Source organism: Mustela erminea, chromosome 1, assembly GCF_009829155.1.
Source record: "Mustela erminea isolate mMusErm1 chromosome 1, mMusErm1.Pri, whole genome shotgun sequence".
Taxonomy (NCBI): Eukaryota; Metazoa; Chordata; class Mammalia; order Carnivora; family Mustelidae; genus Mustela; species Mustela erminea.
This window is the reverse complement of record NC_045614.1, coordinates 6033754-6057595: the sequence shown is the minus strand read 5'-3', so window position 1 is coordinate 6057595 and position 23842 is coordinate 6033754. Positions and strand designations below refer to the sequence as shown.

Genomic DNA, 23842 nt, shown 5'->3' with positions numbered 1-23842 from the left:
CCAGAGAACAAACCAACACTTCCATGCTAAACATTGCCCCAAAAGCTTCCAGAGCCTGATAATCATGTAAGAAAAAGACAATGGCTCTGGCCACTCCAGGAAGTAGTTGGGAAGGTTCTAGAGAACTAAACGAATTGATGGATAGTTTTTCATAGGCTGGTCTAAAATGGGGGGAGCATTCCATCTACAAAGGTTCATCTGGGTCTGTTTTTGTGTTCGAGTCTCATAGGACATTAAATAAGCCTTCAAAAGCCAGGGCAACAAGGTAACATAAGCATTTGAAAAGCCAGAGGAGCACCCGGGTGGCTCAGTCGGTTAAGGGTCTACCTTCAGCTCAGGTCACGATCCCAGGGTCCCTGCTCCCTGCTCGGCGGGAAGCCTGCTTCTCCCTCTCCCAGTGCCTGCTGCTCCCCCTGCTTGTGTTCCCTTTCCTGCTGTGTCTCTGTCGAATAAATAAATAAAATCTAAAAAAATAAAATAAAATAAAAAGCCAGAGATGTCCACTGACATCCGCAGCACCTTATTCCCAGGAGCTGAAACAGGAAAGGAACCTAAGAGCCCGTCCACAGATGATGATAAATGAACATGGTCCATCCACACAACAGAACACCAGTCAGCATGAAAAAGGGGGTGTACACACACACACACACACACACACACACGGAAGAACCTTGAAGACATCGCACTCAGCGTAACAGGCCAGTGACAGAAATCCAAACGCCGTAGGACTCTACATCCGTGAAGTCCCCAGAGGAGTCCCATGCACACAGGCAGGAGGCAGATGGTGGGAGCCAGGGACGTGATGGGGGGCAGGGAGTCCGTGCTTCATGGGGACAGAGTCTCCGTTTGGGGAGATGGAAAGTTCTGGAGACGGAAGGTGGGGGTGGCTGTGGGACAGCATGAGTGTGTTTCATGCCACTGAAGTGTGCATTTAAAACTTTAAGATGTCAGGGCACCTGGCTGGCTGTGATGGGAGAGCGCGCGTGTCACTCTTGATCTCAGGGTCTTGAGTTGGAGCCCCACACTGGGCATCGAGCTTACTTTAAAATAATAATAATAAACGAAAACATCGACTCTTAGAAAAAAGAAAGAAAAAAACCCTGAAGCTGGTTAAGTTTTATATTATGTGTATTAAAAAAAAAAAAAAAAAAACTGAGGGGAAAAGAAAAGACAGAGTGGGGTGGTACTCAGCAGACAGGGGTGCTGGTTCAAAGAACCGTCACTTCACCAGCTGTTAGTGGGACAGGACAAGGCTTCATCGAGGGGACCTCAGCGCTGATCACACACCAGGAGCAGGTGACGTCCAAGCCTGACACCAGGAACCAGGTACCTCAGCAGGTGTCGGTCACAGCAACAGGTGCAGAGCCACACCTTCCCCCCCAACAAACCCCCCCCCCCCCCGGCATGAAAAAGCCAGTCTGTTCTCAAAAGGCAAAAGATTGTGTTGGGGATGGGGGAAGGACAAACAAAAACACACACATACCTCCTCCCCAAAAAAAAATGCTCCCACCAGGGACATTTCTACAGATAATACTGTTCTAGATATTTTGACTAAAATGTGTACAGAAATAAATCCACAGAGGAATGTCTTAAATTATATCTCAAGACACAAGAACCCGGAGTATTTCAAACAAGCACCTAAATTTGGAGACCTCGGCACGGGAATAATAAAAGCGTGTTCCCGGTTGCCCTGGTGCTCCAACTACGAGTGGCTCAACCGTTTCTAAACAGAGGGGACAACCCTCTCCCAACACCAAAAAATATATATATATATATATATATATATATATATATGCTTTTTTTGTGTCTCAGACTTGGCACAAACCCCAGTTGTGTCTTATTAGCTGTGTGCCCTTAGGTAAGTTAAGTAAGTTCTCTGGTCTCCAACATGAAACTAGCAGTGCCCCCCTTGGAGCGGTGTGTGCCGTCCTAACACAGATCCTACACATCCTCTTCTTCCCTCCCCATCATAAATGCCAACCGTCACCAAAGCCACTGCTCCCAGTTCATTCCCCCTTACCTGCCACCCACCCAGCACCTCAGAAACTGTGTTCTCCAAAATTCCTAACCCACAAGTAATGTTCTACTTCTGCGGACACTTTGCCCCAACTTTGTGATTTAGCTCCCATGCGTCCCTGACCTACCAGCGTCCCCAAGATTGCTCCACAATATAATAATCATTGTACCCTCTCCTATCCTCAAACAAGGAGGCTCTCTTTCCCTTCAGGGCCCCTCCCCAGGGCTCCAGTGGCTTCTCATGGACAATCCTGTGGCTTCTTATCAGGACTCACCTTGTATGGCTTCCTGATACTTCTGGGCCCAGGCAAGAAGACCCTCCTTTCTCCTCTCCCTTGTACCTTTTGTGATACAACCCTTAGGCCCTCCCCCCCCCACTGCCACACACACACACACACTCACTTTTACACACCTCGATTTCATGCTCACTATTTCTTTCCAGGGAAATTCCTGATGTCTGAAGGAGTCAAAACAATAAAAAAGTAACAGGGGTGTGTTTGGAACATTCCTTCCTGGTTATAAAAACATTATTAAAACTATAGTGATTAGAACAGTAGCAGGCCTGGTACAGGAACATACTGATGGATATCCAGAAACAGATCCCAAATCAAAGACAAAGAAGTAAATTTCTTCAATCAACAGCAGTGAGACACCAACAAGTTATTGGGGCGGGGGGTGGGGCGGACAGGGGACATCCCTTCGAATCATGCATACAGATTCCAAATGTCCCGAATGGATTTTTTTTAATGTTAATTAAAATTTAAAAAGGGAATTTGGGGGGAAAAAACATTTTAAAGATGGAAAAGAACTTTCTAGGGGCAAATAATACATTATATATTAATTTTAAAAAAAGAAAAGAACTTTCTAAACATAAAGTAACATGAGAGGCGCAAAAAGATCCCACTCCAGACTCCATAAACATCTGAAGCTTCTCTGCCAATGGCGACCCAGAGTGTTTTCACCACAGAACAAAAATGTCTGAAAACACATTTGGCAAAAGGGTTAACAACCTCCGTCTATGAAAACCGCACATAGACTAGTATTTCGAAAACTACTGAAGTACTAAGAGATAAATGGACAAAGGATATGAACAGGAAGAGAAAAACCCAAATGATAAACAAACATGTTTGAAAAGGCTCAACCCCGATAGCAATCAAAGACATCCACATACAAACAGTAACACCACCTCGGCTCCTCCCTGCAGTAAATTATGAAAGATGTTTCAAACAACACTCAAAGCCGGCCAAGGTGTTCCCTCTCAGCCAGTGCTAGGAGGAGCGCCCATCCGTACAACATTTCCGGAAAGTCATTTGGCAACTGGCAGTAAGAGCCTTTGGCCCAGAAATTTGTTCTGGAAAAGCCAAGGCCCAAAGAAACAAATGCTCCATAAAGCTCTGAACCCAAAATGTCCATCCTTCCTTCAGAATAACTGGAAATCGTCTAAATGCCCAAAGACAAGGAAAGGTAAGTAAATGAAGACACAACAGAATCACGAGAAGGAAGTACCCCCATTAATTGTGGACTAAGAGCTGCTGTCGTGCTTCCTTCCTTGACCCATTTCTTTTCCCAAACGTCTACCCTGAGCAATCTTACATCTATTATCAGATAAGAGATAAACTTTCTTTTGCCCCACAACAAAGTCGCACTCGTCCACCTCTAGCCCCCTCAAGCAAGAGAACATTCAACTGTCTAGCACAGGAGCTGGCAAAACCTGGCCCACAACTTGGCTTGTCAATAAAGTTTTATTGAGACACAGCCATGCCCACGTGTTTCTGTGTTGCCCATGGCCGCTTTCCTGCTACAATGGCCCTGCTGAGGGGTTGTGAGGAGACCACACAGCCTGCAAAATCAAAAGTATTTACTAGCAGAGCCTCTACAGAAACAGTGTGCCCCCAGATCTAGGGAATGCCTCTAGCTTCTTGCCAACAAATGAGGTGTGAGAAGCAGCTGAGAGCCCCGCGTACCCCAGCATACCTTTCTGGCAGTGGCTGTGTGTCCAACACCGCTCGACAAACTGCCCGTTGATGACAGTGGCAGGGCAGCTGGTCTTGCCCTTCGCCGTGCCCGGACAAATGTCCCCACACTCCTCATTGTCATCTTTGTTCAGCACAATGTAATTATCCTCCACAGAATCCAGGATGCGCGACCAGTCGATGGTGGCCAGATAGCACAGCTCGTTATTTTTCTCGATGCGGACGGAGCCCCGGGTAATGTTCATCAAGCTATAGAGGCCGAGTTCCTTCAAGTGAACCATCTCGAAGATGACCAGTGCGTAGTTGAAGAAGAGGCGCGAGCCCCGGATGACCGTGAGGTTGGGGAACAGGTCCTTCAGGCTCTCCAGCCCATAGACCCGGAAGAGCAGCAAGTAATCAGTGATCATGATGAGTTTGGGGAAACTGAGGTCTCGGAAATCCTCGGGCCTCGTTTTGAACATCAACAGTATCTGCAAATGTCCTTCAATGACCGAGCAGTTGGCCAGCTCGTGCAACCTCGTGAGGTTGTTCCGGATATCCATGCCAGGACACACTAGAAGTAAAAACAGGCCAAAAGCAAGACAGGTGAGCAAACACGCCATGGGTAGGTTCTAAGAATTAGCGCAGGGTCAGCTTCAAAGGTGTGCAACCTGAGTCGTGGACGGACTCAGGAGGGCCCTCCCCTTGGCTCGACGCTCCTCCATCCGTTTTGAAATCCTGGATCATTTCTGGGCAAGGGGCCCCATGTCTTCACTCTGCACTGGGTTCCCGCTAATTCTACAGTGACCCCTGAGGATGTTTTCTCTCTAGTGTCTGTGCCAAAGTCGTGACCTTCTGGAAACTCCTTTGGCAGTCCCGGTGAGCCGCCTGAGAACCACTGCATCAAATATGACGCAGTAGAGACGCTAGGACTGCACGGGATTGAGTAAGGCGGCAGGTGCAGAAGGGAAAGGGGAGCCGTCCCCGGTGAGTCAACATCAGAGATCTTCAGGAGACGGTTTTAGGAGGATAAAGGTGCCCACATCCAAACGGGGCAAGGAGAGCTGAATTGGTTTTGTCGATTCTCCTGCCTCAAGGACTCTCCTTCCCAACCTGCCTTCCTCGTTCCCTGTTAACTGATCTCCCCTGCCCGAACACCCTGAGTGGTCATCTCCCGAAGGTGGTCCTTCCTGGGCTCTGGAACCCTCCCTGGCTCCGCAGGACCCTGGCCCTTCTCCCTCCCAGGCCTCGGGGCTCCCCCCTTGCTCACTCCCCTGTGCCACGCTGAAGAGGTTGCCCACCACTCCCACACCTCCAGGGCTCCGTGCCTTCCCCTTCGCGACATGACCTATGAGAAGCAGGGTGTGGAGTAACAGAGGCGCACAAGCAGGGCCCCGCACATAGTAGGTGCTCATTTAATACCAGCTATCTCGCTGTTAGCTATTTCTCTCAAAATCCCATGATCCTCTCGGGGTTCTGTGCCTTCACTTCCCTAGCTCCCGTGTGTGGGTAGAAACTACTCCAGTTGGCCACTGGAGCTCAAAAGCAGCCCGAGTACAATATGTGAATAAGTGGATGTGGCTGTGTTCCAATAAAACGTCATTTACAAGAATAGGTGGAGGCCTAGAGTTTTGTTCCTGGGGCTGTAGCTTGGGGACCCTTGCCCTAGCCCTGTGCTGTCCAACAGAACTTGCAGGATTGATACCAATGTATCCATGTCCCCAGGGGTCCACTGGGGAGGCCACCAGCCATCTGTGGCTCTAAGGCAGTTCAAACGTGGCAAATAAGACGGAGGAACTGAATCCTGAATTTAATTTTACTTTAGTTCATTGAACTGGAAATAAACCCATGTAGCTAGTGGCTAGTGGAAACAGACCCATGTCCACTGTACTAGACAGGGTAGCCCGAGCTCTGTTGGCTCTCAAAGCCCCTTTATACCTCAGTGGCCTGTTTGTAAATCCAGCCCATCACCTTCAAGATCCAGTTCAAATACCACCTCCTCCAGGCACCCTTCTCTGATTTCCTTCCCCTACCCATACCTATTGGAAGCTCTTCCTTCTCCTTGTGCCCCTTAAACTTGAGTTAATATCCATCGGAACCAAATGCTTGAGACAGCTTCTCCTTGCCCCCTCCTCAACACACACACACGTCCCTCAGCACCTGGAATGTAAGGCTCAGTACACCATCTCTACTTATTATATTCTAAGACACTAAACCTTCTCCCAGTATCACTGAGGCAAACAGATTATCCTAAAGAAGAGTAGAAAATCCCCTTAACCCCTGAAACAGATAATGCATTATATGATAATTAAGAAAAATGGGGAAAAAAAAATCCTCTTAAAAATCTACCCTGAGAACAACTCACAAAAGAAGCACAAATTAGGGGGGAAAAAAAAAACAGGAAAGCAAACAATTGGGGGAATAAAGCTGCAATGTTCCTTAGTCACGTTCTTTGCAGACCAGGCTAAATCAAGGGAAAATACACGTACACACTCATCTACTCATGAGGAGTTGGGATGAGGACACAGGTCCGAGCCCCACATGCTCACACCACCCAAGTCCCACCTACAGCTCCCAGCCGCAGTCCTGTCCAAACATCAACATGCAGAGGTCACCCCAAGTATGGGGTCACTGACGCCTCCCACAAGTCCCCACCTGACCAGTGGTAGGCAGGGATGCCAGATCTGACAAATAAAAATGCAGGATGCCCAGTTAAATTTCAATTTCAGGTAAGCAACAAGTATTTCTTTAGGATAACTATATCCCCTGCCACGTTCGGAGCACACTTCTCCTTAGAAATTTTTGTTTACAAGGAAATCCAAATTTAGCCGGGTGCCCTGTCTTTTCTCTGGCAATGCATGGCTTAGTTTTCAAACCTGAACGTCATCCTACATTTCAAGTGTGCACACTAAAATTTTACCATGCAGGAGCAAAAAAAAAAAACACCTGCCCGCCATCCTCCCCAGGCTGCAGCAGGACCAAAACCAGAGATGAACGTTCATTCAACTGTTGAACACCAGGGAAATGCAAATCCAAGCCACAGAGAGAAACCCCTTCATTCCCACAAGGATGGCTAAAATCAGAGATGGACAATAACAAGTGCTGGCAGGGATGTACAGCAAACTGGAACCCTGTCCCCCACCCCATCTGTTCTCTCTCTCTCTCTCCAATAAACAAAACCTTGAAAAAAAATAAGCTCATCTGATTTTGAAACTTGACCAAAAAAGATTTTCTCTCACTCCTCCTCTGCCCCTCCACTTCTCTTTAAAAAAGTTCATTCACGTTATACTATAGTCTACAAAGTGTGCAACAGCATTGCGGCATATATATATATATATATATATATATATATATATATATATATATATATATATATATATCCCCCTTAAAATTAAAAAATAACGCACTAATGACCACCTGAGCTTTTGGGGAGTCATAATCATTGATCATCAATCACCAAACCAATATAATGAAAAAGCCTGAAATACTGTGAGAATTACTGAAAGTGACACAGAGACACGAAGTGAGCAAATGCTTTGGAAAAAATGGCACAGACAGACTTGCTCGGGGCAAGCTTGCCACAAAGCTTCAACTTGTAAAAAGCACACTCTCTGCAAAGCACGACCAAGGGCAGTACAAAAAAATGACATATGCATGTACACATGTCTACTGATAGCCAAAATGTCATTAATAGCCGAAAAGTGAAAAGAGCCCCAATGTCCCTCAACCGATGTATAGATCAGTAAGATACGGCACATCCACACCATGACATATGACTCAGCCATTAAGAAGGAATAAAGCAACATGATATGAGCAACATGGATGTAGCCTGAAAATTTGATGCTCAGTGAGAAGAAGCCCGTCACAAAAGATCACGCATGCTATGATTCCATTTACACGGACGCAAATCTACAGAGACAGAAAGTAGGTTAGTGGGTCCAAGGGGCTGGAGAGGAGGGAATGAGGAGGGATGGCTAATGGAGATGGGGTTTCTCTCTGCAGTGATGAGAATGTTCTAAAGGTGACTACAGTTGAAGGCTGCACAACTCGGTGAATTTAGTAAGAGCCAATGAATTGTATGTAAACCCTAAATAGGTGAACTGGGGGGTGCCTGGGTGGCTCAGTGGGTTAAAGCCTCTGCCTAAGGCTCAGGTCATGATCCTGGGGTCCTGGGACTGAGCCCCGCATTGGGCTCTCCACTCAGCAGGGAGCCTGCTTCCCTTCCTCTCTCTGTCTCCGCCTCTCTGCCTACCTGTGATCTCTGTCAAATAAATAAATAAAATCTTTTTTAAAAAATAGGTGAACTGTACGATACTGAATCACAGCTCAATAAAGCTGTTCTTAAAAAAGAAATTAAACAACTATAATAGTAGGGAACAATAAACTGCTTTTTTTCAAGTCTCCAGTGAATCTCACTGAACTCATTAAAGCTGTGGGTGTCCCTATTAGTCTAAACAACAGAGCGATTTACTGTTGGGACAGAAAATATCCCGAGGAGGTTAGAAATGGTGCCAGAAATCAATGTAGGGCCTTCTGTGGGCTTTTAATGCCTCTGGGTGGAAACTGAAGAATGCTTCAGGTTCCTCCAAAGTAGTATATCGCTAAGCACCCCTACATCCTGGGACAGAAGGACAACGGGGACCAGGGGCATTGGGGGAGCCAGCAACAGCTCCCACAGTAGCCCCCTGCTATCTGTAGGTTCGGTTACCCGCAGTCAACTGCAGTCAGAAAATATTACATGGAAAATTCCTGAAACCGACAATTCCCAAGTTCTGAATTGCCCGCCATTCTGAGGAGTGGGATGAAATCTCACGCCATCCTATCGTGCCCGGTACGTGAATCATCCCTCTGTCCAGCCCACCTGCGCTGGGTGCGCTCCTACACGGCCGCTAGTCACATCACATAGGTGCGTGCATCTAGGAAATAAATACAGCATCTGTGGGGCTCAAGACCATCGTGGTTTTATGCAGCCACTGGGGGTCTTGGAACATATCCCCTGAGGCAAAGGGGGGGCTACTGTGTTCTCTTACTATGTACAGTGCCTGGCCCACCTACTCCCTGGCTCACTGAATTCTAAAAATAATGCCCAGAGGAGGTCCATTTTCACACCCATTTGTGTGACCAGCCAATCAAGATTCCTGCAGGCTGAGTTTTAAGTGGTGGCGGGAGGTTTGCAACCTTACAATTACATGCAGTCCACGCATGTAACTCTGTTACAGTTACCATAACATAGTAACTCTGTTACAGTTACCATAACATAGTGACCCTGTTACAGTTTTACCATCTTTGTTCCTTCAAAAACATGCCTAATGAAGAAGCAGGTGCAAGTGACATCAATCAGGAAACAGTGTAACAGTTGAGAAAGCTTGTTAAAGATCATTTCTTTTGTTCCCTCCTTCAGCAAACAATCTGAGGAGGACCTGCTCGCGCCCATCATTGTTCCAGGGATGGAAGTGCCATAGGGAACAGGACAGACCCAGATTCCTGGATCTCTCCGACTAGTTAGTTGCTATCAACTGCCTAAGTCAACTTAAAATATAACCAAGAGGAAGCCTTCAAGGAGAACTTCAGGGGCTAAAAGAGATCATAGAAACGAGCTATTTGACTTGGTCTGGGACAATGAAGGAGAGCTTCCTGAAGGAGGTGGCACTAGGATTAACACCTACGCAAATAGTGCATTAAGAATTATTGAGTTCTGCCTAATTTGTTGGAAGGTCAAGGACTACAGCTCAATGCTGTGGGTGACCAGGCTGTGTAGGATCTAGAGCATCCAACATAAATATAATATAAACCATGTATGGCATTTTAAATTTTCTCTAAAAAGATAAAAAGAAACAGATGAAATTAGGGGCACCTGGATGGCTCAGTTGGTTAAGGGTCTGCATTCAGCTCAGGTCACGATCTCAGGGTCCTGAGATCAAGCCCGCACCTGCCTCCCTGCTCAGCAAGGAGCCTGTTTCTCCCTCTGCCCCTCCCCCTGCTCGTGCTCTTTCTCTCTCAAATAAATAAATAAAATCTTTTTAAAAAATTAAATTTAAAAATTAGTTAATTAACTAATTAATTTAATTAAATAAAGGAGTGCCTGGGTGGCTCAGCAGGTTAAGCCTCTGCCTTCAGCTCAGGTCATGATCTCAGGGTCCTGGGATCGAGCCCCCCCTTCAGGCCCTCTGCTCAGCAGGGAGGCTACTTCCCCTTCTCTCTCCGCCTGCTGCTCTACCTACTTGTGATCTCTGTCAAATAAATAAATAAAATCTTTTTTTAAAAAAAGAAAAGAAAAAAAGAGGGACACCTGGGTGGCTCAGTCAGTTGGGCGTCTGCCTTCAGCTCAGGTCACAATCCCAGGGTCCTAGGATTGAGCTCTGTATCAGTCTCCTTGCTCAGCTGGGAGACTACTTCTCTGACTGCCTGCCACTCCCCCTGCTTTATTCTCTCTCCCTCTCTCTCTGACAAATAAAGAAATAAAATCTTTAAATTAAAAAAAAAGATGAAATTAAATATATTTAAATTAACACAAAGTATCCAAAAATTTTACTTCAACATGTAAGCAATACTTAAGAAATTATGAAGGAGTATTCCTTCATCCTACTCTGCAGGATTTTTTTCCCACAGGAAGCTTCCAAAATGCCATGCAGCCCGTCTCAATTCAGATGCCAAATCTGCAGCAGAAATACAAGATCTGCACACACAGCTTTCATACAACGTAGCACTGAAAATGCAGGCGCATTTCTCCAACTTGTTCCAAACGTACTAAAGGGTTTTCCAGCAACAGAATCAAATACTGACTTTTTTAATATTTAAATGACCTAAAGTAAAATAAAAGTAAAGACTGGTCACGGCTTCAACAACCCCACATGGACAACACACATGGGACCTCTCCCTCGGAGTGACTCTTTCTTTCGGATGGTGCTGGTCTAGAACTTCCTGCCGCTGGAGGGATGTGACAATGTTCCAGGCAAGATGACTTAACACGAGAGCCACCTTGGAAAGTGTCCCTTCTCCCTAGTTGTCTCTCCACCGTGAAAGCAGGCAAGAAGTGTGGAGAGGCAGGAAAGGGGGTACCTAGAAGGTTCTGAGAGTGCTTTCCAATGCTGAGAGATTTAGACATTCTGCATTCGATCGTGAATGTATTCCACATTCTTCAAATGCTCCCGGGTGACCTAGTCTGGGGCCACGTGTTCTCTGCATTCTTACCAGTCTTAACACCCCGAAATTCAGGAGTCCTGTGCCAACGAGCCTTGGGTTTAGGTGTCTGGCCACCACCCATGCCAGTTCCGGGCCGTGCTAGAAACCCAGGAGATCTGGCTTTCTACCCCAGCACCTGCCAGCCGTGGTCATCCTGAGCCACGGACCTGTGCCACCCCTTCAAGCTCTGCCTCCGTTTCATCGCTGCGAATGACGGCAGCAGCATGACGAAGAAGCCACCAAGAGCTGATGAGAACTGGAATCTGGCCGCGTCCACGTGTCAGTGCTCTGCCCCGAGCTGGCGAAACCAGTTCCTAGACGTGTCACCTTCGGAAACGAGAACTGGGCCACACCGCAGTATAAGACTTCCGGAAGATTCTCCACCCGCCCGAAAGACTGGCTCTCCAAACCGGCTTTCCCACAGGAGAAACGGGGGAGCTGGAGCCGGTGGCAGGGAGAATCTAGACCCCAGGATTCTAATGCAGGTTCCAGGACCAGCAAGTCAGCTACAAGGAAATCGCTGCTTTATTCACTCAGCCAACATCTGCTGGGGGTCCTGGTGCACAAGGCACCATGCTGGGCACGGGGGCTATCAAGATAGATGAGGCTGAAGGCTTATAGCTCGTAGAGACACCGAAATAACCGCCCAGCTGCTATCAGAGTGTGCTGAGGCAATGTTCTGCACAGACCAGAGAGGCCTGACAGCCCCAGGTGCGAATCTCAGCTTTGCTGACTGGCAGCTGTGTGACTTCAAGTGAGTGACTTAACCTCTCTGGGCTTCCATCTTCCTGGCCCCACTGGGTAGGAAGGCAGGTGCACAGAAGTCAAAGGAGGCAGGAGTAACAGGCAGCCAAATAAATATCACCGAGAAGCCAGCTCAGACAAGGTCTGAGGGACTTCAAGAGGTTTGCAGGAGCTATCCCAACTGCATGGGGTTGAAGGGTGAGGGATGGAATCACCAAGGCTCGGGGGCAATGCTATAAACACAGATGCCTCTGGACCCCGAGTTCTTCTCTGGAAGTCTGCTGCAGGTAAGTTCACACATGCAACTCAGGGAGGTTTATGGTGGCCCAGAGGTCAGGTTGCGGGGGGAGGCGGGGAGCTAAAACACTGGGAGTCTTTTCCTGCAAATTCCTGGTAAAAATCTCAGTGAGAGAGGAAGCAGCCCACAGAGAGGAGACCTGAGGAAGGTGGTTCCTTTTTTTTTTTTTTTTTTTAAGATTTTATTTATTTATTTGACACAGAGAGAGAGCATGCACAGGCAGGGGGGACCCCGGCAGGCAGAGGGAGAGGGACAGGGAGAAGCAGGTTCCTCGCAGAGCAGGGAGCCCAACATGGGGCTCGATCCCAGGACCCTGGAATCATGACCTGAGCTAAAGGCAGAGGCTTTAACCCACTGAGCCACCCAGATGCCCCCAGGAAAGTAGTTCTTGAGCCCAATCAAAGGAGAAGATAGGAGGGTCCCTCTGCCACCACAGGGGTCAGGGGCCCCAATGTGGGTGCCTGGGGCCTTGGATACTCGGGGACAGAGGAAGCAGGTAACAACAATGGACCATCATCACACACAGAGGACGGAGAAGAAAACCACGTAAGCAGAGCACCAGAGGGGAAGGACGGCCCTGATGGGACATTCGCCATCCAGGCCATCATCCTTCTGGAAACTTCTCACAGTCCTGGAGGATGCACCAAGGGGATCTCCTGAACAGACCAAGAGCCAAGAAGGCTCTGTGGCAGATGTAGAAGCCAAAGAAAGACCCGGGAAAGCTAGAACTGAAATCCCTGCGGGTTCTCCCGCAGAGGCCTAAGCTGCGATGTCCACAAGGCAGGAACATCAAAAGGCCGGGGGAGACCTGCGAATTCCTCAGACCAGGGAAGATAAACTCTCAAAAACAGGCTTTCCCAGGGTCACCGCAGAAAGCCACATCAGTCACCGCATGTGCATCGGGCTCCTCCGGAAACTGCTGGACACAGAGGGCTGGCAAATGCCCTGAGGGGCTGGGGGGTGCGCAAGCCGGGGACACTGACAAAACACTGCGCATGTGTAGCCCAGACAGCTTTTCTTGAAAAGGAATGCAACGGGAGGCTCAGAGGGAACTGCGTCCTCCTTGAGGCCACACAGCAAAGATGAGACAGAGCCAAGACCTGAGCCCCATCACTAGTTTGCTCGGGCTCTCTCTCTAATTACAGTCACATTCCGTGGGGCTGGGGGGTGGGGCCTCAACCCATGAATTTGGGGAAGAGGGACATAATCCAGCCCATCATGCACAGGGCCGAGGACACCAGCACCTGCACCCTTACCCATCACACAGAGTTCCCCACAGTGTGCTCTGGGCATGGCCAGCCTCAGAATCATGGACGGGGAGAATGCAGATTCCCGGGCCCAGCTCTAGATGCTAGACCAAATAAATCAATATATCTGGGAGCCACACCCCAGAATCTGCATGTACACAAGGTTCTCCAAGGGATGTGGTGGGGACTCAAGTCAGACAGACACACCATCTACCCGTCCTGGCCCACCAGCCCCCCCACCCCACCAGTCTGTCCCCTCTCTTCTGTCCCACCCACTCCACTGAGCACTTTGCCCCAGGGTCAATGCCATCAGATGCCCTCTCTGGGGGCAGTTGCTAGAGAGAACCCCATAAACGTGGTGGGCTGCCCCCAGCAATCTCAAAGAAAGCAGGACCCACATATGTTTTACATGCCGGTGTCGCCTGCAGCCGGGTTTCAGAGCCGATTCTGACCCTGGTCCTCATCTTAGCTAGCTAGGGCTGCCATAAGAAAATACCATCGAGAATACAAGCTGGTGCAGCCACTCTGGAAAACAGTGTGGAGGCTCCTCAAAAAGTTGAAAATAGAGCTACCGTATAACCCAGGAATTGCACTACTGGGTATTTAACCCAAAGATACAAATGAAGTGATCCGAAGGGGCACATGCCCTCGAATGTTTATAACAGCAATGTCCACAATAGCCAAACTATGGAAAGAGCCTAGCTGTCCATCAACAGATGAATGGATAAAGAAGATGTGGTGTACACACACACACACACACACACACACACACACACACACGGAATACTATGCAGCCATCAAAAAAACCAAAATCTGCCATGCGCAACGGAGACTGGAACCAGAGCGTATTACCCTGAGCAAAATAAGTCAATCAGCGAAAGACAATTACCACACGATCTCACTGATATGAGGAATTTGAGAGGCAGGGCGGGGGGTCATGGGAGGAGGGAGGGGAAAAAATGAAACAAGATGGGACCAGGGAAGGAGACAAACCATAAGAGACTCTTATCTCAGGAAACTGAGGGCTGCTGGAGGGGAGGGGGGCGGGCGGGAGGGGGTGGCTGGGCGATGGACACCGGGGAAGGTATGCACTGTGGTGAGTGCTGTGAATCGGGTAAGTCTGATCAGTCACACACCTGTACCCCTGAAGCAAATAATACGTTATATGTTAATTTAAAAGAAAGAAACTCCCACTGACTGAGCAGCGTAAGCCACAGAAATTTCTTTCTCACAGCTGGGGTCTGAGATCAAGGTAGCCAGCACCGTCCACTTGTGGGGAGGGCTCTCTTCCTAGCCTTTAGACCAGGGCTCTACCCTCATTTTTACCTCCCCAAAAGCTCCATCTCCAAATACAGGGCTCCCAGGTATGAACTGGCAGGGATGGGGGCTACAGGATGTTGCTTCTTACTCCGGACAAGCATGTATCAAGCCGTTCCCCAGCCGACACTTAGAGCATGGTCTGTCTCATTTACCCGTATGGCCAACGCTTCACTAAACGCCTCTCCAGTGGGCAGACCAGTGTCTCTGGGGAGCCACCGAGGTACGCCCAGTCTGTACTGAAAGGGGAGGAGAAGGGGTGGGCGATGAAGCTGGAAAGGGAAGAAGGAAGCCTCTGGCCCATGAGGGAGAGGCAGGTTTCGTGGGCAAAAGGGAGAAGAAGGGTGCTTGGAACCAGAAGCACCAGGAGAAGCCTGAGGCAGCGGCACAGGGAACCCCGAGAACAGCAGCCAAGGACCTCAGCTAGCTCGCGTGCCGGGGCAAGGGGTTTAGGGGGCAGCTGCGGAAGGACCCAAGTAGGAAGCAGGAAAATCCCCGTGGCAGCAGAGGACAGAAAGGACTGAACAGGGCACCCTGGCCGAGAAGAAAGGGGGCCTATCGCGGGAGCCGGCGCAGGGAGAGAGGCGAGGCCACAGAGACCCTGGGGAATCACCATCCGTGGGACGCAGGACCCAGGGAGGTGGAGGAGGGGAGGGAGGAGTGAGGAGCACCCACGAATGAACGCGGACAGGACCAAGCGTCTATGCCCACCCCAACACCGCCTTCTAGAAGCCTGGGAGCCAGAACATCTAGGCTAATTCCTAATCCCACTCACAGCTTTGCAGTCCTGTAGGCATCATACATCAAACCACAGGATCCTAAGAAGTTTCCATGCCCCTTGGGGGTCCTATCTACCTCTTCTCTTCTCTTCTCTAGAAGGAGACAGGCAGTGCCACAGAAGACACAGGAAAGAAAACCAAAAGAAGTTTTACAAGACCAAAGGCACCTTGTTAAAAAAAAAAAAAAGTAGCAGGAGCTTTGCTACAATGCAACCACGTGTAATTAGGAAGGAACATCTCAGACCTCGTCCCCTTTCTGATCTTCCACAAGGGAACAGGATACATCTTTGGAAACAGACTGGCAACAAGAAATCATAGAAGGGCTGCCGGAAAACAGTGGTAGCTCCCCGCTCTTCACCCCTTTGTGTCCAAGCACTACCTTTTTGCGCACGGTTAGCAAACACAATTTTTGGAAAGTACCTATTTTTTCCACGTTCCCACAAAGGCATAGGAGAGAAGCAAGAATCTCCTACTATCAGGCTGCTGTTCCCGAACACACAACAGAGGCTATCGTACAGACACAATGTGACACCGTCCCTTCTGGAATGGGAAGAAAAACCCAGATCGGAACTCAAATTTTAATCCTCGTTGAGTCTGCCTTGAACTCCAACTGGAACTCATATCCAGTCTGCAGATGGCAACAAACCCGATCTCTTTCTAAAACACCCAAAGCCACTGGTGAAACGGAACACGGGAGACCGCTCCTTGAAACAAGGGCCGAGGTCTGGTGCCATCTCGTGAACTTTCCAAGACATAACCAAGGATTTCGGCACCGATAAAAAGAGGAGCAGAGGGACAGATACGTTTCATGACATGCTACATGGGTCCTGGCAACATTCAAATGCACAAACTTTAAAGCACAGTGACCAGATATCACCTACAGCCCCTTCTCATTAGCTCTGTCTCTGGAGTCCCCTGGAACATGGGCTTAGCAAACACTGTGCCATCGTCCCTAGGGAAATACAAAGTTAGGTCCAGCAAGCCTCTGGCCACGATGTTTCTGTCAACTGATTATCCATAACCTTGTTTTCTGTGCATTTCTGTTTAAATACACCTTATTTAATAGACAGTGTCGATTCATTAACTTTGAATCACAGCCAACAGCACCAGGCACTAGAGCTTGGGTCTGAACAAAGCTCACCGACCCATGTGTTTTCTCCATGAGGCACATCACAGCCTTCCTGCATCTACTCTCTACATTTGCACAAAACACCCCATCTACAGTGACTGGGCGAGGCCATTTCAAAGAGCACAATCACCCACGAAAAGCACGAAAATGTGGGCAATGCGACAGTATGTCCATCGCCAAAGGAGACACTTGTTTCCATCTCTGAGGCTGGTCTGAATTCACCCTCCGGGAGATCAAACAATCTGCTCCACCACCCTGACCTCAGAGGGGAACCGTTCCGCGACCCAGATGGTGGGACACTCTACGCATATCCAGGAAGAGCCACCAAAGTGCCCTGAGTACTGCTTTTAGGGCTGCAAATTAATTTTAGCCTCAAGGCGAATTCACAAATAGGGAATCCGTGAGCCATGAGGAACTTAAGAGTGCTTAAATACAAAATGTCAAAAGTTAAGAATATTAATTCAGTTGGGGCGCCTGTGTGGCTCAGTAGCAAAGTGACTGACTTTGTCATGGGTCATAATCTCAGGGTCCTGAGATCAAGCCCTGCCTCAGACTCTACGCTCAGCGGGGAGCCTGCTTCTCCCTGTCCCTCTGCCCCCTCTCACGCTCACCTACACATGCTCTCTCTCTAGTAAGTAAATATTAAAAAAAGAAAAAAAAAAAAAAAGAATACTGGGGCGCCTGGGTGGCTCAGTCAGTTAGGCATCTGCCTTCAGTCCAGGTCATGGTCTGGGGGTCCTGGGATCGAGTCCCACAATAGGTTCCCTGCTCAGCGGGGAGTCTGCTTCTCCCTCTCTCTCTCTCTGCTGATCCCCCAGCTTGTGTGCTCGCTCTCTCTCTCTCAATTTAAAAAAAATAATAAAAATAAAAAATTTTTAAAAGAATATTAATTCAATTATAAGAATGTTTTAAAGTCTACGGAGAAAACAATGAAGAACAGATCAGGGTTGCCAGGGTTAGGCAGGAGAGAGCTTAACCATCAAGTGGTGTCTAGAGGGAATCTGGGCGATGGCACTGTTCCATATCCCAGTTGTGGGGACAGTCCCACAACTCCATGCCTCAGTTAAAATTCATGTAACGGTGCACACGCGCCCACGTACAATTAAGACGCAAACTGAGAGCACTGTCACCTCCCAGGATAGAAATGGAATGATTTTAGGAACAAAGTGTTTTTGCAAGGAACTTTTGTTTGTTTTTGTTTTTTCCTGTCCAGATTTTTGTAAAGCTGTTGCCATGAGCATGCATTACTTGTTATTTTAATTAAAAAACCATATATAGGGCCCCGTTATAAAACATAAGCCAATGTATGTATCCTTTTTTTTTTAGAAGATGATTTCGCTATTTTAGAGATCGAGAGCAGGTGTACACAGTTGGCTGGAAGGAGCAGAGGGAGAAGGAAAGAATCTCAAGCAGACTCCCCACGGAGCAGGGAGCCTGACCAGGGCTCGCTCTTGGCACCCTGAGATCATGACCTGAGCCCATGAGACCTAGAGTTTGACGCTCAACTGACTGAGCCACCCAGGCGCCCCTAATGTGTGTATCTTAACAGAAATTAACAAGGGGGTCTTGAAAGAAAATCTCGTAGCGGACACCACTTCCAAGTTCTAGACACAAAGCCAACAGTGAGGGTGCCTCATTCAACAGCAAGAGGACTGTCCCCATAAATAAATTTTGAGATCACACACACAGCTAACGAGGGAACATCATGGTATTTTCTGGATACCACTTGGACCCATGAATTCAGGGAGCATTAATTTCTTTAATACAGCTTTCTCTGGGGCACCTGGGTGGCTCAGTTGGTTGAATGACTGGCTCAAGTTATGATCCTGGAGTCCCAGGATCGAGTCCCACATCCGGCTTCCTGCTCAGCAGGGAATCTGCTTCTCCCCGGTAATCTCTCTCATCTTATGCTCTCTCTCTCTCAAATAAATAAATAAAATCTTTTTTTTTTTAATACAGCTTTCTCAGTTAGGGGGAAAACCAGCAGCCCCAAACATTCGTGATGCGGTCTTGACAACAAGACCCCCACAAGACATTAGGCAGGTCATCCTGAGATAAGCAGGAGTTTGTTGTAAATTAGGAGTCCGCAAACTCTCTCTGTGATGGGCCAAAATATAAATATTTTTGTGGGCCATGAGATTGCAACTATTCAACTCTGCCGTTAGGGCACAAAAGCAACCCTAGATGATGCCAATAAAACTTTATTTATAAAACCCGTGTGGGCAGGCAAGAGTGAGCCTATGGGCTGTAGTTTGCTGGCCCCTGTTCTACACGAAGGAGTTTGACTATATGAATTCAAAACTGGGCTGACAGCAGATGGCAGTAGGGACTCTATGAAGACAGAGTGAACACCTGAACCCAGGAAGGGAGCAGAGAGAGGGTGAGAGCCAGGGGGCTGGGGAACACTCTGCGGGGGACTACGCCTTCCTGGCGTCCGGTGGGGAGGGAGTAGGCAGTGGCAGACCCAGAGAGGTCAGCTGGGGTGAGGGGACCAGAGACACACTCAGGAGGTGAGAGATTACCTTCACTAGAGCCATCGGCAAAGCAAAGCGATGGAGACACTAGCCAGAGAGCTGTGGGCAGTGTGGTGGATGAGAGGCGAGAGGGAGGCTGGTCAGGGCCCAGCAGGGGAGGCTGGGCACAGGAAGGCTGGAGGTGGGTGGCGGGCAGTGGGGTTCAGGGAGTAGTGCGTGTTCGTAGGCGGGAAGGGACAGGCTCTGGGGCAGACGGAGATCCCAGTACAGAGTAGAGAGCAGGGACCCAGGTGGAGAAGTGCCCTAGACGAGGGAAAGGTTATCTCCCTGAATGCAGTCATTCTCAACGAGGGACAGCTGCCAATGGCCAGTGACTGGCATGACCGGAGAGAGGAGATGCTGCAGCATGTTGTTGGGGGGAAGAGACCAGGGATACGGCGCAAAATCTCACAATACACAAGACAGCCCCCCACAGCCAAGACCAGTCTAACCCCAAATGTTACGAACGCTGAAGCGGAGAGCTCCTCCTCTAACCAGATCAAGAACGGAAGTCGATAATGGCGTGGGGAGCAGTGGGGGCCCCCGGGAGCTCACCCCCATGACCTCTATGAGTGAGCAGGGCAGGGATGATGGGCAGGGCTCCAGGAGAGACACGTGAGGTTAAGAATAACCTCTGGGAGGTTACGGAGCAGGCAGAAGCCCTGCTCCGGGGGCCCCAAGCATGCAAGAGAACCCACTGGAGAAACATCTGGGGCCACTCTTGAGAAATGAGGGACACCTGAGGGACAAGGGGACTCTGCAAGCAAGCCTCTCACGCCCCAATCGGCTGCCTCGCTGGACTCCCCCAAAGCCCTGTGGGTTTTTAGTTTAATTAATCCCACATTGCCTTCATTCTTTAACTTTGCAATGCCCCTCCCCCCCACCCCTCCACTCCCAGTAATCTCAGGCCACAGTCACCCAGACCCAGGAGCAATTGGGGGGGGGGGGGGTCCTGACCAGCTAAGCAGCACAGCAGGGACTCCATGGGACAGTGGCCATCTCCAAGAAAGTCCTTCACTTCTGAAAACAACCACAACACCACCCCCTAACCCCCAGGCCAAAATGCCCTGCCGGTTGACAGGAGAGATTAATGATCTGTAAAGTTTCTCGAAGTTTCCAAACCTCCGAGGGGCATCACATCTCATTGAGTTGATAGGATTTTGTTAACCATTACCACTGGCCAGAGGAAGGGAAGCTTGAGCTCAAAAAGAAACCCATGCTCTAGGGGCGCCTGGGCGGCTCAGTGGGTTAAAGCCTCTGCCTTCAGCTCCGGTCAGGATCCCAGTCCTGGGATCGAGTCCCGCATGCGCTCTCTGCTCAGCGGGGAGCCTGCTTCCTCCTCTCTCTCTCTGCCTGCCTCTCTGCCTACTGGTGATCTCTGTCAAATAAATAAATAAATCTTTAAAAAAAGAAAGAAAGAAAGAAACCCATGCTCTTAAAAAAAAAAAAAAAAGGGAAGGAAGAAACCAAATGGCCTCACCTGTGAAAAGGGAGCATAAATGCTGCTTTATATGCCTTGAGGATTAACTCAGGTTATATTCAAAACATATGGAAGCACACTCGCCACGAGTTTGCCCGTATTCGTATACAGTGGTCGGGAATTATCTAAGAATAGGAGAGCCCTGGCTTGGAGCACTGGTGAGAGCACAAAGAATATGAACCGACTCAAAAACAAATATTTTAACCAAACACCTTCTACATGCCAGGGACTGCTCTAGGCTCCGAAAATGTCGCCATGAATAAAAGCAGCACAAGCCTCTGGGGCCCCTGGGGGAACTGTATACATGTAAAGAAGTGGTCAATTAATTACCAAAGCTACAAGGAACAGAAGAGCAGGGAACCACACACACGCACGCACGCACATACATACACAAAACCTAGAAACGATCTAACCTTTGTCTTGGATTTTCTTTTTTTTTTTTTAGGATTTTATTTATTTATTTGACAGAGAAACAGAGAGAGGGCATGAGAGGGGAGAAGGTGAGAGGGAGAAGTGGACCCCTTGCCGAGAAGGGACCCCAATGCGGGACTTGATCTCGGGACTCCGGGATCATGACCTGAGCCGAGGGCAGCTGCCCAACAAGCTGAGCCACTCAAGCACCCGGTCTTGGATTTTCTTAATGAGAACCCAAGCCAACTGCCACCTTTACTGAGTGCCCACTGTATACCAAGCATTCAGGCCTTGGAACCACTGTGTAACAGAGAGGAGCTCAGCAAACACGGGTTGTCGACTCCAGAGCCCGTGTGTGTGTGCTTCCCCAGGGACCTCATTCGCCGGCCCGGAGCTCAGGAGCTGTGGTTCTTCCCTCCCCAACCCCTTCCTCACCAGGACTGATTTCCTTTTATGGAGAATTCTGAAAAAGTAACCCAACAGATATTTTTAAAGGAGGGCCTCAGACACCAGGAGGAAACTTCAGCCATGTTGTCCTGAAGGGTTCTTCATTTCTTGGCCCGCCCCCAGAACAGACTGCTACCAAGCCCAGGGAGGATGCCGGGGCTGGGGTTTGCCTCCATCCGCTGCCAGCCCAGGGAGGCCCAGGAGGGAAGTCCGTGGGGCTAGGGGCTATGAGAGGCTCAGGTGAGGTTAGAGACCTCCCTGGGTTGACAGGTAAGAGCCCTTCATGAAGTACAGAGCTGGGGGTGGGGAGTTCTGGGGGTTTTGGGGAGACATGGGACATCCAGCAGCAGTCAAGAACCTCACCAGGGCACCATACAGAAAGGTTCCAGTTCTCCCTCTGGCACTGACTTTAGGGCAGGTCGAGCTGTCTCCTACCTGAATCTCAGTTTACTCCTCTATGAAATGGGCAAACAGTATCAACCTCTGCAGGCCACGGTGAAGATGTAGAGAAATAAGCCCATGGCATCTGGTGACACTATAATAATCACAATAAAGACACCCCTACTTCTACTACAACAAACGCCCCGTTGCCAAGGCGCTAGAGTTTGCCTCCGGACATCTGGAAACAGAACCCCAAAGTGTAAACACGGATCTGAAGTCCCCATAGCCCCGGGCCTAGATCCGGAGAGGGGGGTCAGATTCTACAATTCCCCCTGGGGAGCACCTATGAAAAGGGACCCCAAGGGACCCTCAGTCCTGTCACCCTCGACTCTCACTCCAAACCCCGTGTGCCCCTGGCATTTGACTGTCCAAGGCCGCACGGCCCCAGGGACTCCACTTTACATAGGACCCGAAGATGACGCGTGTCCCGTCTCCGGAGCGAGGTGGGCTCGGAGAGGACTAGGCACGGGTCCGAGGCGCGCTTGGGAGAGGCACCCGCGGCGGGGCGGGCACTGGGGCAAGGTTCCTCCGGCCCGGGGCCCGCACACGGGGCGCGGAACCGCGAGCCCAGGCGGGCAAAGGCCAAGGTCAGCGGCTTCCCGCCCCGCGCGGGGCCGAAGCTACGGTCCCGGCCACCCGCACCACCACCACCACCCCCCACCCCCACGCACCGAGGAGGGCTCTGGGTCCACGGCGGTGGGCTCCATTTTGGCAAGGGGTCCCCTCCCCACCGCGTGGCTCCCCGCCCACTCCCGGGCCCCCAGACTCACCCTCTCCGGGGTACAGGTGGCCCGCGGCACCCAGCAGCAGCGCGGCCACCGCCACCAGCAGCGGCGCGGTCGCCGCCCCCCGCCCAGCCCCGGCGCCCATGGCTGCAGGAGCGCGGGGTCCCGGCGGATCAGAGCGCGCGGCGCCGGCCCGCGGGGGTCATGCTCCGAGGCGGCCGCCCGAGCGGCGCTGGGGGACGCGCGTCCTTCTGTTCCACGCCGGCGGCCCACCGGCCGCAGCCCCTCCCGGAAGGGCCCTAGAAACAGCCCCAGCAGGGGCGCGGGGCCTCGGCCTCTACAAATCCGGCGGCGCCGCGGCGGAGGCGGCCCCGACCCAGGACCGCCGCGGCCCGGGCCCCGTCCTGAGATCTCCCGGCCCGGAGCCCCTCGCTGCGCCCCGGCCGCCCGGTTTTCGGCCCGGAGCGCTCTGGGCCACGATCTGCGCGCGCTGAGACAGACGGACGCGCGGACAGACAGACGCGCGGACGGCCGGGCGGGCACCTGGGCAGGCGAGTGGCGGGCGGGCGGGCGGCGGGAGCGAGGGCTGCTCGGCCCGTAAACAACGCGGCCCGTCAGCTGGGCCCCGTGCGGGTCGCGGGAAAAGGCGGCGCGGATCGGGACTGGGAAGGGACTCGGCGCCCGGGAGAGGCCCGGGAGGGGTGGAGGGAGGACCGCGAGAGGGAGGCGCCGCCCCGCCCCGCCCGCCAGCCTCCCCACCCCGGGCCCCAGCGCTCGAGGGCCCCCGGCGCGCCCTGGCCCAGGGGGCGCCCCGACACCCCGCGACTCGAGTCTCAGAGTTTGGGGGCGCCCCAGATGCCCAACCCATCGAGACGGATCCCTTCTTTAACGTTTTTGCTATTTCATTGCCTTGGACTTGGGGAGGTTCATCTTGATTTTTTTAAATATTTCATTAAAATACTGTTTATCTTGGTCACTGGGTTTTTTGGTACTCCCTTAAATATTGCGCTCGCGTCACCCTCGTCCCAGTCCTGCCAGCGCGTCTCGTAGTAGACGCGCGGGCGCCCCCGCCCAGCGCCCGGGCCCTGGGGACAGCCACGTGCACGCGCGCCCAGTGCGCTCAGCGTCTCCGTGGCAGGGCTAAGGGAGGGTGCCTTAAGC

At 50.7% G+C, this 23842-nt stretch overlaps 1 protein-coding gene across 4 annotated transcripts in view; it reads right to left on the bottom strand.

Annotated features, from left to right (window-relative positions):
• INSR (insulin receptor) overlaps window positions 1–23322 on the bottom strand; it is a 126672-nt gene extending 103350 nt beyond the window's left edge. For all 4 annotated transcript variants that reach the window (XM_032309594.1, XM_032309603.1, XM_032309611.1 and 1 more), the window contains exons 1-2: window positions 22727–23322; window positions 3991–4542 (exon numbers count right to left, since the gene is read on the bottom strand). In XM_032309594.1, coding sequence (XP_032165485.1) covers window positions 3991–4542; window positions 22727–22826 — 652 coding nt within the window. In that variant the 5' untranslated portion in view covers window positions 22827–23322. The remainder of the gene's footprint in view (window positions 1–3990; window positions 4543–22726) is intronic.
• Between the last annotated feature and the right edge of the window lie 520 nt (window positions 23323–23842).